At 39.1% G+C, this 13,076-nt stretch overlaps 2 protein-coding genes across 2 annotated transcripts; both read right to left on the minus strand.

Moving 5' to 3' along the window:
- Positions 1-6,029: 6,029 nt before the first annotated feature.
- LOC145073012 (putative germin-like protein 2-1) lies at positions 6,030-6,910 on the minus strand. The gene is made up of 2 exons (XM_079019554.1): positions 6,766-6,910; positions 6,030-6,657 (listed from the first exon to the last, which is right to left on the minus strand). Exons 1-2 carry the CDS (start codon positions 6,875-6,877, stop codon positions 6,122-6,124), a joined length of 648 nt encoding a protein of 215 aa, XP_078875680.1. The 5' UTR covers positions 6,878-6,910; the 3' UTR covers positions 6,030-6,121.
- A 4,200-nt stretch (positions 6,911-11,110) lies between these two features.
- On the minus strand, positions 11,111-11,977 carry LOC145072917 (putative germin-like protein 2-1). The gene is made up of 2 exons (XM_079019409.1): positions 11,831-11,977; positions 11,111-11,722 (listed from the first exon to the last, which is right to left on the minus strand). Exons 1-2 carry the CDS (start codon positions 11,940-11,942, stop codon positions 11,187-11,189), a joined length of 648 nt encoding a protein of 215 aa, XP_078875535.1. The 5' UTR covers positions 11,943-11,977; the 3' UTR covers positions 11,111-11,186.
- Between the last annotated feature and the right edge of the window lie 1,099 nt (positions 11,978-13,076).

The following is a 13,076-nucleotide window of genomic DNA, read 5'->3' on the forward strand; positions in this document are numbered from 1 at the left end:
TTGACCACGGGGTCATATTCGGATGCGCAGAGGGCTGCGGTTTTGTGGGATCAGTTCCGAGAGATGTTCAGCACTCGTTATGTTCCGCAAGTTGAGAGGGAGAGATTGGCTCAGGAGTTCCTTGAGCTAAAGCAGGGTTCGGAGTCGGTGACTGAGATCACCAAGATGTTCACTGAGAGGGCAATGTTTTGCCCAGAGTTCGCTTCGGAGCAGGCTCAGATGTCTCGATATCTGAGCATGCTCAAGAGGGACATCAGGCAGTTTGTGTCTGCACAGAGGTGCGGGACATTGTTGGAGTTGCAGGAGGCCGCCAGGCGGCGTGAGTTAGAGATTGAGTTGCAGTTGCGTGAGCTGAGGCAGGCTCCGGTGCAGTCGCAGCCGGCGCCGAAACGGTCCAAGACCGTCGATCTTAGAATGGGGGATCTGACCAGCCACACTTGTGGGAAGTGTGGGAGGGGTCACACCGGAGTTTGTAGGTCCGGTGGTGCATGCCGCAAGTGCGGAAAGGAGGGGCACTATGCGAGGGAGTGTCGGCAGTCAGCGCCGGTTCGAGATTTGAGGATTTGTTATCATTGTCATCAGGTTGGACATTTGAGGGTCAACTGTCCACAGCTTGCTGCAGGACCGGTGCAGGCTCCAACACCGACCATTTTGAGGATCATTGGTGGAGGTCAGGGTGGAGCGGAGCCCCCAAGGGCTCAGGGTCGTGCTTATTAGCTTGCGGCAAAGGAGGTCAGAGCAGTGCCGGATGCAGCTGCGGGTATGTTTCTTTCTTGATATCTTGTTATCTTGTGAATATCGTGGTGTATTGTTTATGTGCTGGTATTTTGTTTAGTTTTCGATGTGGTATTCGTCATTTTTCGGGTTGTGGTTTTGGTTATGGGTTATTGTTTTGGGACTTTCGTTGGTTATCATCCATGAGAGTTATTAGTGGAAACCCGGCATTGGGTTGCAGGCCAGGTGGCATCTGCTTTCCGAGGAGTGGTTAGATGCAGATTGAGTTTCTTTCGAGCAGGTTGATCAGTGTTGATGTGAGATCTTGTTAAGATTGTTTATGCTTGTGGGAAGCAGTCCGCGTGTAAGTGTTTTCTTTGTGCAGAGTTGTTCTGAGAGGTCGGTGATGGCGACCGATGGTTGTTAATCAGTGTTACAAGTGGGGGAGAATTGGAGAATTCTCCGGGAGATCGATGAGTATTTGAGGGTGCTTAGCTGTTGGGATTCAGCAAGTGTTCTGTCAACCCAGAGTATAGGCTCATAGGAGTAAGTGTCGGGCATGCGGGGCACGATACAGACCTGGGAGCAGGCCGGGATCGAGTATGTATGATGGAGTTAGAGTTCGGAAACCCTAGAGGGCTAGAACGGTATGCATGGGAGGATTTCCAGGGGGGATAGCTCGGAATGTTGAATGATAGTTGAGCGGTCCGGATAGACTGAAGGCCGGTAGGCGTATCAGTCAGGCTGAAGGCTCGGAGAACGGTCCAGCCAAACTGAACGCACTGAGAGCGGTCTAGATTGGCTGAAGGTTCTGAGAGTGGTCCAGATGGGCTGAAGGCCTGGTGAGGCGGTCCAGTCATGCTGAAGAATCTGCAGGTATTGTTGGATCAGTTTGAGGATATGGATTGTGTATGTTGCAGTGTGATTGCATTAGAAGGTCTGGCCCCGGGTAGTGATCTTGATTAGTGGAGATAGTGCATGGGCTTGAGAGTCCCTGCGATGAGAGTCAGAGTATGTGTGTTGGATGGATAGCGGATACGCTAAAAAGGGTGGTGTAGCGTTGGGTGAGCATCGTGGCACTCGTCAGAGTGACAATGTGGTCAAGTAGATTCCTTGGTAAGGATAAGAGAGAGGTGTGTAACTCCGCGAAGGAGTGCAAGTTCACGGAAGTGAAAGCGGCAGAGCAGAGTTATGAATAGAGTAATTCGAGTATGGTTATTGAGCAGCATGTTTGCGGCAGTGGAATAAAAGCTCATCCGGTTTGGGATGTCTGCTGAGATCGCGGAGGGAATTCCGCAGATGTAGAGCCAAGAGACTCGGAAGGGATGCAGGGAGAGAGTCTTGGGCTCTCAGTGTGATTCTGATCAGGGTATTGGATATGTATTAGTGGTTCATCCTGGGGGATGTTGGAGGATATCATCAGTGTATCGGGTTTTCCCAACCTGAGGGTGCTGGAGCAAGTTCAGCATATGTATGTGATTGCAAGAGGAGAACTCGTGGGAGTTGCTCTGAGATTGAGAATGGGTCTTTCCGTCATCACGAAATGGATAGAGTGGGATTTGGATCGGGGATCCGATGGTTCATGGCTTTCTAGCCCTTATGGGTCGAGTGATTGTTGAGATTTGGGGCAGTGATGCTTCATGGGTAATTCTCGGTTATTGAGTGTGATTATCAGAGGGTACAGCCGGTGCCCGGCTCGAGATGGTGGTCAGGTCCGTAAGGAAACAGAAAGTGTGTTTGAGTTTCGATGGGTATGCCTTGAGGGAGTTGGCCCGGTTAAGGCCAGGTGGCGCGTTGTGGGAGTATCTTTGGGATTGAATTGTTGTAGGCTTCGAGGACGAAGCCTAATTTAAGTGGGGGAGAATTGTAACATCCCGAAATATCAAGAGAAGAGTTGAAGGGCTAAAAGAGTATATTGGGAAAGAGTGACTCGGCGAGTCCATGGATGGACTCGGCGAGTAGAGTCGCGATTTGGTCGCGTGTTAAGTAGCCGACTCGGCGAGTCAATGAGATGGAATCGGCGAGTAGGCGCTGAGTGGAGAAAACCCTAATTCTCGGGGTTGAGCCCTATATAAAGAACATTATGTTTCCTTCCCAGCCTCTTTATCACCCCTTGAGTCCCAGAAACCCTAATTTCGTGGAGAAACCCCATTGTTGAGCAAATTGGAGCTTGGAGAGGTGGTTGTTGAAGAGATCTTAGAGAAGAAGAGGCTTGGAGCAAGGGGCTTTGCTTGGAATTGAGTTTCATTGCAGTTGGGGAGTTCTTTTGAGGTAATATCTCGTTTTTGAGCTGCTATTTCCAAGATGTATCATTTTGGGGGTATTAGAGATCATATCTTTGGATGTATTGGAGTTTAGAGGTTAGATCTGAGGTTGCTACCTCAGATCTTGAATGGAGAAGAGTTGGAATGCATGAAAGTCCATGTGTTGAGTGTTGGATGAAGCTATCATGTCCCAAACCTTAGCCCTAATGTGCAAAATGCATAGATCTCTTTAGATTCACGTAAAGTTTGCCACTTTACATGATGGATGAGTTGTAGGAGGCTAGATCTATGTTTTGGATCAATTACATGGCATGGAATGCTTCTGTATGGATTCAGACCGGTGGTAGTCGGCGAGTCACATGGGTGTACTCGACGAGTTGCTTGAAGATGAGCTGGAACTCGACGAGTTGGAAGAACAACTCGGCGAGTTGGATGAAGATGGCCTGGAACTCGGCAAGTTGTATGAACAACTCGGCGAGTAGGTTGAAGATAGCCTTAGACTCGGCAAGTCTGTTCTTGGACTCGGCGAGTCTTGTCGAAGAGTCCCAATATTTTCTGGTTGAGTCGAGAATCGGCGAGTTGCGGGACGACTCGGTGAGTTGTGGGCGAGTGGACTCAGAGTTGTTGGACTCGACGAGTCTCGGGGTGACTCAGCGAGTTAGGTCGCGGATTGAGGGAAGTTATGAGTATGGGGACTCGGCGAGTCATCGGGTTGACTCGGCGAGTAGAGTCAGTCAGGGGTTGACTTTGACCTTGTCCAAGGGTTGACCAGTTGTCTTTCAGGGGTATTTTGGTAATTAAGGGTATTTATTGAGTGAGTGTGTTGGTGTCCAGTGGAGGAGTTCGTGTCGGAGCTTGGAGCAGCGGGATCTTATCCTTTCAGCCGGCAGTTTCGAGGTGAGTTATCGTCACTATATCAACAGGGTCTAAGGCACCAATATCGGCCCTTATCGGATTGAGATCTGGGTAGTTGTTGTTATGTTGCTGCTTTGATATGTTTGCATCCTGTGAGTTAGGATGGTATATGTTAGAGACCTGATTGAGATTGGTATCCTAAGAGATAGGGAGATGCTTTGTTAGTGACCTGTTAGGTCGATATCCTGGTTAGGATGATGATATGTTATGTGATCTGTTGATCCGTTTGTTGACTGTGAATTGATATATGATTGTATGTATATGTGCACATGGTTGTTTGGACTGGAGTTGGGTTGAGGCGGGTCCTGCTGTTTGCTGTAGGCCAAGATACCCAGGGCGGACCGGTTGTCCCGAAGGCCCAGCGAGCGGTTCGGATAGGCTGTAGGCCCCGAAAGGGCGGACCAGACGTGCCGAAGGCTCGGAGAGTGGACCAGATAGACTGAAGGCCCGGTGCGGGCGGACCAGTCATACTGTAGACTCAGAGAGTGGACCAGAGTGGACCAGGTGGATTGAAGGCCCGAGAGTGGGCGGACCAACTACACTGCAGACTCGATGTATGTGGATAGACTCAGAGGGTGGACTAGGTGGACTGTAGGCCGGTGCGGCGGACCAGTCACACAGTAGACCCGAAGTGCATGGTTGTTATATGATCTGATATGTTATGGCATGTTATGCGTGTATGGTATTAGTAGTTGGTATTTTGGGGATATCTCACTAAGCTTTGGGCTTACAGTTGTGGTTTCATGTTTTTCAGGTTCTTTAGGAGACTGTGGCAAGGCGAAGGCGTGATCGTACCATTCCTCGTAATTTTGTAGTAATGTGATTCTGGGAATACGTTAAATGTTTTATATTGAAAACCTTTTTGTAAAGATTTAATGGAATCGAGCTGTTTTTCAAAAATTTAAAATTGCTTGTATTTTTCGGTCGTTACATTTAATTTTGTATGTTATTAGATATTAATATGGATGTAGCTACATGTGTGTATATAATTTTTTAAAGTAGTAGACATCATGTATACATTTTCTTTTTATATTCGTGACATTGTATTTTTGACATATTTGTTTCTATGTTTGATGCTCTCACTTTCTAGTTACCGATGAATGTCAAGAGAAGCTCTGTGGCTTTTTCATACATAGATTTTTATGTTTTACTATGTAACATTTTCTTTAAGTTAATGAAATCTTAAAAGGGTGGTCGGAGAGCAATTCGTGATTTCTGTTTTTAGGCAAGGATCTTGGGAGGGTTTTTCTATGATTATAGATGGACAGGTTGAAGATGGATGATGCAAATAAGCGTGGCTTTTTCATACGTAGATTTTTATGTTTTACTATGTAACATTTTCTTTTAGTTAAGGAAATCTTGAAAGGGTGATCGGAGACCAATTCGTGATTTCTATTTTTTGGCAAGGATCTTGGGAGAGTTTTTCTTTGATTATAGATGGACAGGTTGAAGATAGATGATGCAAATAGGCGTGGCTTTTTCATACATAGATTTTTATGTTTTACTATGTAACATTTTCTTTTAGTTAAGGAAATCTTTAAAGGGTGGTCGGAGACCAATTCGTGATTTCTATTTTTAAGCAAGGATCGTGGGAGGTTTTTTCTTTGATTATAGATGGAGAGGTTGAAGATAGATGATACAAATAGGTGTGGGTAAAACCCTAAACACCTTCTGGTTGACAACGGGGGTGGGGAATGGAATGGGAGGTGGGTGGCATAAAGTGAGGTGGATGGGGTTGAGGTTTATCTAATTTCACTTTTAATTATAACAAAAAAGAGTTAAAAGGATAATAAATTAACTTTGCATAGGTTGCACATGTTGACCGACATAGTAACTAAACGAAACACCAAGGACCATATTAATCATTTAAAAAAAAAGTTTACGGTTGAACTTCTAGTCTTTCTAAAGCAAGTGTGTTATTTACGTAAATTTGTCTTTGTGATTTCTAAGTCTATTCCTTGCACAAACTTAGGTTTGTCTTTCTGATTTCTAAGTCTATTTCTTGCACACTCTTAGGTCAATTTAACTTTGTGATTTCTAAGTGTATTTCTTGCACACTCTTGGGTTTTGAGTTTATATCTTACTTTTGAAGTAGTTAATTCCACGTAAGTAAATCAAAATCACTATGACAGTAGTATATATATTATTCGATTTTAAATATAACAACATAAACATAACAAATATCACACCATTGATAGGAAAATCAACATTTTGAAAGCATGTAAAAGCTAGAATTTCGATTGAATTTGATAGACAACGTTGATGTCAACTTGAAAGGCCTTCGCAAGAATATCTCCAGCGATATCGGGATTTGAGCCAAAAACAGCGTTTGCAATGGTAATAACACCTGGATTTTGACTACTCAAAGCTGCAATAGCGACAGCATAGCCATTTCCGACGTTTTTCTGGAAGTGAATCAGGCCTTCTGGGAAAACGAAAACATCGCCTTTCTGAAGTTCTTTTGTGATGAGTCGGTTTTGAGGGTTGGACGTGACAAATCCGACTAGAATACGGCCTTCCATAACAGTCAAAATTTCAGTGGCCCGAGGGTGTGTATGTGGGGGGTTAATACCCTGTGGTGCAAAGTCAATACGTGCCATTGAGATACCAAGAGTGTTAAGTCCTGGCAACTCTTCTACGGTCACTGGAGTCACAGCAGACCCAACAGCATTCGATGTATTTCCCATTAGTTGCAGTCCTCTATAAAAGAAATCATCAGGTTGTACAAGCCTCGGCTCTTTACAAACCAAGCCATTCACGAATACTACACCAAGAAAAATAAATAAACTATTAATCACAATTAAATATGATATGTTTTCAAATCATGCATGAATGTAGGAGAGTTTCTCGACTTTCGCAAATAAATTCCTACCTCTGCTATTTTGGTCTGCCACACAGAAGTCCTGAAGAGGACTAGGGTCCGAAGCAAACGCAAGGGAGCAACCCGCCACCAAGAGACCAAATAAAACCCAATGAGATGTCATTGTTGAGAAGCCTGAAAACTTGTTTTTGATGACTTAATTATGGTAGCTTGGGAAATCTGTGAAATAAAGAATGGAACTCGCAATCCTTTTATAGTGAAAATATAGGAAGATCAAGACTAATACCATCATAGCGTCATCATTATCATCTTGAGATGCATTCAAATTAATTTTGCTGTTCAATTTCTAGAAGCAAGATACATTCAACTTACGTTGTCTGGTTCTTAATTTCATAAAGGTTGCAACTACGAACCTTATATGTCTATGATCCTTCCAGTTCGTATATTTAGGTATATATTTTTTCATAACTTCCATACTTAGGATTAATTTTAATGGAACCTTTAATGTTTATTATGCATAGGAATTTTCTACTTATATCAATTTTTTAAGAAAATGAAAAAGTCTTGAAGAACAATATTGACCATTTCCATATGAGATAAATATCATAGTTAAAGAATGCTTTTATGTTTATTTTATTTTTCAATTGATGCATTCCAGTCTTGTCTTGAAACAAAAGATTAGCCTACGTGCACTACCAAAAAGTGCACAATTATCGAAAACTATTTATGTGTATAATGCGTTTGATAATGGGTTTTATTGGTTTGTTAGAAGAAGGTGTACGTGGGCAATATCATGTACCCATACATTACATACTTACTACTTACACCCACAAATGCACAATACTACGGATTATCAGCATAAACTTTATAGCGATGTATTGCACACAAATTTAAGATCCCCTTTTACAAACACAGTGTCTTTACTAGTTGTTTGTAAATTACTTGTATTAATTAGAAGTCTAAAATTACACAAAAAAAATCTTAATTTTGCTGAATAAATAAAGAAAGATAAATTATGTCAAAAAATATATTTGGATTTTATAGTATGAATGGAAACAGTAAATATAAGTCCAAAATTTTGTAAAAAAAACCCATAAAAATAAACTACTAGGAAAAAGCAAGGTAGGTTGCTAAATATCAATGCGTAATCAACACCGTTTGATCAACCAACGTCTGAGATTTATAACCATTTTTCATGTGCCTAATCTCTATGTGTGCTTTCTAATGAAGAATTTGGAAGCAACTTCCTACAATAATATACCTCTAACCATATGTCTCCTCCATTAACCTTTTTCTAAGACACCCCAACGACCAATTTTGATTTTTGTGTGGATGTTGGATCAACGATCGCCATAGATTTCAGCGATGATAGAACACCGAGCAAAGAGGCGATGATTGAGGAAAAGGTTAAATTATTAAACAACTCTAAAAAAATTCAGGAAACAATAAATTATTTCTCATCTTCCTTACTTGATTAGGCGATAAGTGCACCCCCTTGTTCGACTCCATTCCCTACGAGTTTTAATGACAGGGGAACTTTTGTCATCTTAATCCATTTTCCATTAGTAACACAAGGTTTTGTTTTTTAATCCATGAAACCTTGATTCGTAATTTTATATGTTATCTGCTATTGATATGGATGTTGGTACATGTGTTTAGTTTAATTAAATAGTAGGCAACGTTCACACTTCCACTTTTTGTTTCTAGTGACATTGTATTTTTGGCTTATTTGTTCATATGTTTTAGGTTCACACTTGCTAGTGAGTAACAAATTTCAAGAGAATCCTTGTGTGTTTTTTGCTATCATTTGTTAGTTACGATAGGGCTTCATAATTTCTATTTATTTGCCATGGCTACATGGAGGTTGTTGCTTTATTTATTGATGTTCAGGTTGAAGATAGATAATGAAAATATGGGTGGGTTAAACCCTTAAAACCTTCTGCATTGAAATGATGATTGAGGATGGTGATGGTAATGACGGTGGCGGTTCAGGGCGACCGAAGAAGGGAGATGAATGGAATGGGGGTAGGTATGGTGACATTAGGTAGGGTTGGGGGTGGGGGTGGGTAGGGTTTGGGTCTGATAGATACCTTTCTGAATTATAAATGTAAAACAAGAAGACAAAAAAAAACATATTTAAAAATATACGAAGGTCAGTTTACATAGTTACGTATCGGTCACACAAGTAAGTGAAATCATAACGACCATATTAGTCAATATATAAACAATTAGCATGAACTTCTCACATTTTTAAAGCACATGGTATGATTTAATCTAATACAAATAGGTACATAAGACAAGTAAAGAAGACATGGTTTTTGAAAAAATCGAGTTCACTATTGCAATATTTGGGTTTAATGAAGGGAAAGGTCATATGACCTTTATTGTCCCGCTACCTTCCACTTGATTACCCTCTTCCTCATGTTTCTCTACTTTCTCGGTACACTCTTATCTACAAACACAACAAACCAATTTGGGGGACATTTAGGTTACGATATGGTTTGATAAGGATTCAAAAGGTCGAGTTTTACATGGGATGAAAGCGAGATAAGTCTTACCATCGGCCTCGATGAAGGATCTCCTCCCCCATGTGATGTCATGCAAGTAAAAAGAATTTGTCAACTTTGATCCCTCCTTCCAAGATCTTAGCATTTTAAGTTTTAAAATAATAGTTTTTAGTTCTTTTCCAAAAATATACATCTTTTTATGTTAGATAATTAATAATAATAATTTTTTAATATTATTTATATATTTATTTTAACTCTTGAGGGAAATTTAATAAAATTAAATAACGGCACGAGTGTTATAATATATTGCATTTTTTTTATAAACATGGTTGTCCTCCAAAGGTTACTCAAGGACTCATAAATGAGACAATTAGTAGGAATATATGTAGGTGGAAACTACAAGCGTGCAAGTTGTCTTGTTTGATTTATCCGTATTCGTTTTAAAGTGTGAAAGTTGTTTGTCCTTTGGAAACCATTGATGAGAGATGCACACTCGATGATAAGTTGTTTTCACTACGAGGAAGATGATGCAAGGTATTTGAATGATAAATCAATGATTTAATTTAAATTAAGGTTTTTTAATTTTTTAATTTTTTTCGATTAAGGTTTATCTTTATTAGGAATTTTTATGTCCTATATTAATAAAAAATTTAGATTTATAGAATCTCCTACTTTTGATGATTTCAATCATAATTATGAGTCATATTAGTGTTTTAGTTTAATTATAAATAGGCAAACCGCCTTTGAGTTTTAGGAGTTGATTTTGATTTATAAAGAATTGTATTTGAAACTCTATTTTCTTTACATTGTGTTCATGTGGTTGTAATCGGCTATTCAATCCGATCATAAGAGACTTATGTCATGAGTAACATATGGTTTTGTTCTTTAATCCGTGAAACTTAGATTTTTCTTTTTGTATGTTATTGGGTAATGATATGGATGTAACTACATGTGTTTAATTTGTTTGAAGTAGTAGACAACATGCATACATTTTCTTTTTCTGTTCATGACATTGTATTTTTAACATGTTTGTTTGTATATTTGATGCTCTCACTTTCTAGTTACCAATCAATGTCAATAGAAGCTCTTCTGTGGCTTTTTCAAACATAGATTTTTATGTTTTACTTTGTATACTTCATTTTCTTTTAGTTAACGAAATCTTGAAAGGTTGGTCGGTGACCAAAGAACTTCGTGATTTTTATTTTTAGGCTTGGATATTAGGAGGTTTTTTCTTTGGTTATAGATGAATATGTTGAAGATGGATGATGCAAAAAGGTTTGGGTAAAACCATAACCACCTTCTGGTTGACAGCGGTGGTGGTGGTGGAAGGCGACAGAAGAAGGAAATGGAATGGGAGGTGGATGGCATAAAGTGAGGTAAATGAGGTTGGGGATTATTAAATTCATTTTTAATCATGACAACTAAAATAAAAGAGTTAAAAGGATAGGAAATTAAATTTGTATAGGTCGTTGACCGACTTAGTAACTAATCGAAACACCAAGGACCATATTAAACATTTTGAAAAATTTGATTGTTGAACTTCTAGTCTTTCTAAAGCAAGTGGCTTATTCACGTAAATTTGTCTTTGTGATTTCTATGTCTATTTCTCGCACACTCTTATGTTTGTCTTTGTGATTTCTAAGTCTATTTCTTGCACAAACTTAGGTTTGTCTTTGTGATTTCTAAGTCTATTTCTTGCACAAACTTAGGTTTGTCTTTGTGATTTCTAAGTCTATTTCTTGCACACTCTTAGGTCAATTTAACTTTGTGATTTCTAAGTGTATTTCTTGCATACTCTTGGGTTTTGAGTTTATATCTTACTTTTGAAGTAGTTAATTCCACATAAGTAAATCAAAATCACTATGACAGTAGTATATATATTATTCGATTTTAGATATAACAACATAAACATAACAAATAGCACAACATTGATAAGAAAATCAACATTTTAAAAGCATGTAAAAGCTAGAATTTCGATTGAACTTGATAGACGACGTTGATGTCAACTTGAAAGGCCTTTGCAAGAATATCTCCAGCGATATCGGGATTTGAGCCAAAAACAGCGTTTGCAATGGTAATAACACCTGGATTTTGACTACTCAAAGCTGCAATAGCGACAGCATAGCCATTTCCGACGTTTTTCTGGAAGTGAATCAGGCCTTCTGGGAAAACGAAAACATCGCCTTTCTGAAGTTCTTTTGTGATGAGTCGGTTTTGAGGGTTGGACGTGACAAATCCGACTAGAATACGGCCTTCCATAACAGTCAAAATTTCAGTGGCCCGAGGGTGTGTATGTGGGGGGTTAATACCCTGTGGTGCAAAGTCAATACGTGCCATTGAGATACCAAGAGTGTTAAGTCCTGGCAACTCTTCTACGGTCACTGGAGTCACAGCAGACCCAACCGCATTCGAGGTATTTCCCATTAGTTGCAACCCACTATAAAAGAAATCATCAGCTTGTACAAGCCTCGGCTCTTTACAAACCAAGCCATTCACGAATACTACACCAAGAAAAATAAATAAACTATTAATCACAATTAAATATGATATGTTTTCAAATCATGCATGAATGCAGGAGAGTTTCTCGACTTTCACACATAAATTCTTACCTGTGCTATTTTGGTCTGCCACACAGAAGTCCTGAAGAGGACTAGGGTCCGAAGCAAACGCAAGGGAGCAGCCTGCCACCAAGAGACCAAATAAAAGCCAATGAGACGTCATTGTTGAGAAGCCCAAAACTTGTTTCTGATGACTTAATTATGGTAGCTTGGGAAATCTATGAAATACAGAATGGAACTCCCAATGCTTTTATAGTGAAAATATAGGAAGATCAAGACTAATACCATCATAGCGTCATGAATTATCATCTTGAGATGCATTCAAATTTTGCTGTTCAATTTCTAGAAGCAAGATACATTCAACTTACGTTGTTTGGTTCTTAATTTCATAAAGGTTGCAACTACTAACCTTAATTATATGTCTATGATCCTTCCATTTAGTATATTTACTTATATACTTTTTCATAACATCCATATTTAGGATTCATTTTAATGGAACGTCGTTGAATGTTTATTATGCATGGAAAATTTCTACTTTGATCATTTTTTAAGAAAATCAAAAAGTCTTGAAGAGCAATGTTGACCGTTTCCATACCAGATAAATATTATGGTTAAAGAACGCTTTATGTATATTTTATTTTTCAATTGATGCATTCTAGGCTTTTCTTGAAAAAAATGATTAGCCTCCGTGCAATACAAAAAGGTGCACAATTATCGAAAACCATTTATGTGTATAATCCGTTCATAATGGGTATTACTGGTTGGTTAGACACATATCAAAATTGGTTGGAAGAAGGTGTACGTGGAAAATATCTTGTACACATACATAACATACATTACAGACTTACTACATTCACCGACAGATGCAAAATACTATGGATTTCATTATAGATATAAACTTCATAACGATGTATTGCACACAAATTTACGATCCTTTTAGCAATACAGTATCTTTAATAGCTGTTTGTAAATTACTTGTATTAATTAGACGTTTAAGTTTAGCAAATAATAATAATAACATAAAATAAAATATAAAAATCTTATTTTTCTTGAATAAATAAAGTAAGACAAATTATACCAAACAGTATATTGGGATTTTATAGTATGAATGGAAACAGTAAATATAAGTCTAAAAATTTGCAAAACAAGGCCCATAAAAATAAACTACTAGGAAAAAACAGGGTAGGTTGCTAAATAACAATGCCTAATCAACGTCGTTTGATCTACCAATGGCTGAGATTGATAACCATGTTTGATGTACCTAATCTCTATGTATACTTTCTAATGAAGATTTTGG

Source organism: Lactuca serriola, chromosome 9, assembly GCF_051521515.1.
Source record: "Lactuca serriola cultivar US96UC23 chromosome 9, Lser_US96UC23_V15, whole genome shotgun sequence".
NCBI classification, from domain to species: Eukaryota; Viridiplantae; Streptophyta; class Magnoliopsida; order Asterales; family Asteraceae; genus Lactuca; species Lactuca serriola.

Excerpts from the sequence above, each read along its gene's own strand:
- LOC145072917 (XM_079019409.1), bottom strand. The coding sequence starts at position 11,942 with ATGACGTCTCATTGGCTTTTATTTGGTCTCTTGGTGGCAGGCTGCTCC. Across the intron at positions 11,723-11,830 it reads GGCAGACCAAAATAGCACAG|TATTCGTGAATGGCTTGGTT; the intron begins GTAAGAATTTAT and ends TTCTTGGTGTAG.
- LOC145073012 (XM_079019554.1), bottom strand. The coding sequence starts at position 6,877 with ATGACATCTCATTGGGTTTTATTTGGTCTCTTGGTGGCGGGTTGCTCC. Across the intron at positions 6,658-6,765 it reads GGCAGACCAAAATAGCAGAG|TATTCGTGAATGGCTTGGTT; the intron begins GTAGGAATTTAT and ends TTCTTGGTGTAG.